The following is a 4,685-nucleotide window of genomic DNA, read 5'->3' as shown; positions in this document are numbered from 1 at the left end:
ATATATATATATTGTTTTCTTATGATGCATAATATTTAATTGAAGTTAAATTTTACTGCATCTTTTAATAAACCTATTAACAGTTATAAATGAGTTTTTATTTACAAAGAATTAATATCTTCTTTTAATTAAAAACATACAAATAATTTATAACAATTTATTAAGTCAAAATTTTATGATATTCAATGTTATTTCAAGATATACATTGAATAATACATGAACGTTTCTCTTATCTCTTAAGTTTTTAATAAGTTAACATTTCTTTCTTTTAATTTTTATTTACACTAAAAATTAAAACATAACATAACATTTAAAAAACTCTTCCAAAAAAAAAAATATTAATTTTTTTTTTTTTTTTAATTACAATGATGTATATATATAAAAATAAACAAACAAAAAAAAAATAACTTTATTTTTTTTTTTTTTTTTTTTTATATAGGACTAGCGTCAGTGCATAGCTAACTTGTACGTATACAACTAGCAACTAGCTTAGCATGCTACAAAAGGTTAATAATACCTTTTATTAACCACACGCACAGTAACCTAGCATTTTGTACTAAAAAAGATTAATAATAACCTTTATTAACCAACACACTAAGTTGATCAAGGTTCTAGTAGCTTAACTTTTTGCATGCAATATATTCCTTGATAAGATATAATTATTTAAATTTTAAATAATTGTTTAGTATAATGAAATTAACTAAGAACATATATATGAGTTTTATTAAGATAAAACTTAAACTGTATATTAATTAAGGGCAATGAATTTATTCATTGGCCATAAATACACGACTATTAGACCAACTTAATATATTATAAAAGGTAAATAACATCTTTTATTAATCATACTTCACCATTTAGGGGAAGTAATGATACTACTTATATTTTGCTCTCTCTGACTTGTTTTATAACTTCTAACCACTTTTTTATTTCTTTATGAATTTTTCTATCCTTATTATTCAAATCCTCTAATTGTAAAAGGTTATTTATATCATAAATGTCGAAGTAATCTTTTTCATTCATTAAGTTTTTCATGTAACACGAATTTATTCTCTTTTTAATTCGAATGAATGTCAACCAACAATTCAAAAAAAAAAAATATTTCTTTTTTTTTTTAATTACCAAGATGTATATATATAAAAATAAAACAAACAAAAAAAAATAACTTTATTTTTTTTTCATTTTTTTTTTTTTTAAACTAGCTTCAGTGCATGGCTAACTTGTATGTACAAAAGTAGTAAACTAGCTTAGTGTACTACAAAAGGTTAATAATATATTTTATTAACCAACTACATATTTAGGACAAATAATAGACAAGGAAGGGATAAGACCTTCTTTTTTTTGTCGTGCTATGTTTTTGATTTTTGTGTTTTAAAAATTAAATAAGAATTAATGTTAACTTATTAAAAAAACTTAAGAGATAAAAGAAATGTTTATGTATTATTCAATGTATATTTTGAAATAACATTGAATATAATAAAATTTTGACTTTATTAATTATTATAGTTTATCTGTATGTTTTTAATTAAAAGAATAAGTAATTCTTTGTAAATAAAAACTCATTTATAATAATTAGTAAGTTTATTAAAAGAGGCAGTAAAATTTAACTCAAATTAAATAGTATGCATTATAAGAAAACTATATATATATATATATAATAAAAACTAATATATATATATATAAACGTATATTTAGTTATACATGATCTTTATCAATTTTTTTGCTTAATACTTTAGCAAAGTTATTAAATGGGCAATTAATAAATCAATAACATAAAGTTTAAATATATTAAAAAAATAATATACTTTTTATTTATTCTTAAAAATATAAGTTTAATAATATTTTCACTTCAAAATATAATTAAACCTCTTATATAATGAAATTAATCAATTTTCCTGAAAAAAAAATATATATATATATAGTGTCAGTACATCATTTACTAATTATTTGTTCAATGATTTTGCTAAAGTGTTAAACAAAAAAATTAGTAAAGAGCATGTATAGCTAAATATATCGATTTTTAGTATATATATACTTATTTTTATTATATATATAGTAATATTTATTATATATATATAACTTTTAATTGAACCAAGCAATTATATATTGCTTAACGGACATATTTTTACTTTTACACGCATAAAATTAAGTTATAACAAATAATAAAAATTAAACTCTACGTTATTCAGTGTTATTTCAAAATATACAAATTAAATACAAAACAAACTATATCTGCTCATACAATAATTTTTATATAAGTAAAAATTAATTCTTTCTTTTATTAAAACGACAACAAAAAAAAAAAAAAATTTTTTTTTATTATTAAATAACTATAAACATATATATATATATATATAAGTAAAATAAACAAAAAAAAATATAAAAACAAAAAAAATATGGCTATATATATATCTTCCTTTCATTTTTAACTAACTTCAGTGTATGCCTAGTATTTTCCTTATTAGTAATCTAACTTTATGCATTATAAAAGATTAGTAGCACCTTTGTTAACCATTACATGAATAGTTTTATTTTCCTGATTTGAAAACTCACTTTTATCATTATAAAGGGTTAATAATATTTTTTATTAATAACTAGTTCTCTAAAAAGGAATTGAGATAATTAATAAATAGATTAAAAGGTCATTATGATATTGTATACACACTCTAATAGGTTTCATAGTATTGTAATATCCCATTTTTTTAAATCGCCTTCATCATTTTCTTCCTCTATCGCTTCTTCATCTTTGTTCTTCTTCATTGATCTTTCATGTACATTTTGTTTGTTCCGTTTCTTTAAAATATTCCTTTGTTTCTCTTGCCACTGTTTCTCAATTACTTGTGTTTTCAACATGGGATTTACTACTTCTTCTCTTATATTATCCGTTGTTTCTTTCATATGTATCATTTCCTTTTTCCAATTCAACTTCAACTCCTGAAACCATTCCTCTTTTTTCCAACACTCCCATTTTTCTTTTTTCTTCTCTATCATAATATTCATTTCCCTTTCTTTTTCTATTTCATCTACTTTCTTATTTTCCATTTCTTGTTCACAAGATACTTCATGTTCTTTCTTTTGTTCTATGTATGATTTAAGAAACTCATTTGTCATGAACTCTATCTCTTCCTTTTTACATTGGTCTAATACCATCATATGTATCTCTGCACACATATTAGATATTAACCTTTCCTTCTCTACTTTCTTATCTACTTCCTCCTTTATTATTCCTGATTCTCTTTTCTTCTTCTCTGAATTATTTTTTTTTTCTTCTATGCTTTCTTCTTTTTTTTCTTTTATAAATTCATGTTGTTCCTTCTCATATTCTTCTAACGACTCTGTAAACCATCTCTCCTTATAATAATCTATAAATACCTTCCTTTGTCTCTGTAACCATTGCTTCCATATTTCTTTTTTCTTCTCTAATGTAGGATTACTCTCTATTTTATCTTGTTTATCCATGAATTCTAATTTATCCTTTGTTTCTGTATACATATTTTCCTCCCTTTTCCATTCTTCTTTCAAATTTTTAAACCATTCTTCCTTTTTCCACTTTTCCAACATCTTTCTTTGTCTTTCTATCCATTTCTTCGATAACATCTTCTGTTTTTCTAATGATACATCAATACATTCCTTTTCTCCTTTCATCATAACTTCTTTGTCCATTACGTCTTCAGTTAAATCCTCACATTTTAACCATTCATTCAAGCAAATTTCTAAAAATTCTACTCTGTTTAATTCCCATTCCTCCTGTTTACAATCCTGCATTATTACCATATGTATTTCTATTATAGTTTTTCTCTTCGGCTTCTTTCTCAATGTCATATAATTACTCCTTTTTCTTACTTCTTCTACCTTTCTTTCCATATGTTTCATTTTTGTTTCCTCTTTTTTCTCTAATTGTATGTACTCTTCTTTTTTTTTTTCTTTTTCAATTTCATCCTCTTTTATATTTTTTTCTACTACGTTAATTTCATCTGCTTCTTTTTTAATGACTTTTTTATTGTACTCGTCCATGAACTTTATAAAGGATTCATTTTTATTTTCATTCTTTAACTTCTCATGCATTTCTTCCCAATGTTTCTTCCATATAATCTTCTTTAACTTCTCATGCATTTCTTCCCAATGTTTCTTCCATATAATCTTTTGCTTTTGTAGCATAGGATTTTCAACTCTCTCTTCATTATTTCCTAATAAGTTTTCTTTATTCACTTCTTCTATATATTTCTTTTCATTATTCATCCATTCTTGCTTCAATTCAATAAAGCATTTTTCTTTTTTAAATTTCTCTAATTCCTTTTTTTTTTCTTTTAATGTAATGCTTTTCATTATTTCTTCTTCCACTTCTAAAAGTTCTTTTTCATCGGAATTATCCTGTAATTTTAATTCTCCTATGCATATTTTAAAAAATTCTTTTTTGTTCCTTATCCATTCCTCTTTTTTGCATTCATCTAATACCATCATGTGTATCTCTATCCTTAATCTCGATATTAATTCATTTTTGTTTGAATCCTTAAATGCTTTATCCTTCTTTTCTATATCTATTCTTATTTTTTCTCTATCTATTGTTTCCATATTTTTTTTCATTTCTTCTTCTGTTTCATATTCTACTAACAATTGTTTTAACAATTCTTCGTCATCAAAAGTATGCAACTTATTTTGCTTTTGTATCCATTTTTTCCATATTA

The 4,685-nt window shown here is 22.7% G+C and overlaps 1 protein-coding gene across 1 annotated transcript; it reads right to left on the bottom strand.

The window, feature by feature from the left end:
• Positions 1-2,676: 2,676 nt before the first annotated feature.
• PRELSG_0006700 (surface-associated interspersed protein (SURFIN)) lies at positions 2,677-4,683 on the bottom strand (the record flags this gene model as incomplete). The annotated part of the gene is made up of 1 exon (XM_028676767.1): positions 2,677-4,683. A coding segment is annotated over one exon (2,007 nt), but the record flags the coding sequence as incomplete, so codon positions are not given.
• Between the last annotated feature and the right edge of the window lie 2 nt (positions 4,684-4,685).

The sequence above is a fragment of the Plasmodium relictum genome, assembly GCF_900005765.1.
Source record: "Plasmodium relictum strain SGS1 genome assembly, contig: PRELSG_00_v1_78, whole genome shotgun sequence".
Classification (NCBI taxonomy): Eukaryota; Apicomplexa; class Aconoidasida; order Haemosporida; family Plasmodiidae; genus Plasmodium; species Plasmodium relictum.
The sequence above is the reverse complement of the archived record's forward strand: the minus strand, read 5'-3'. Positions and strand labels throughout refer to the sequence as shown.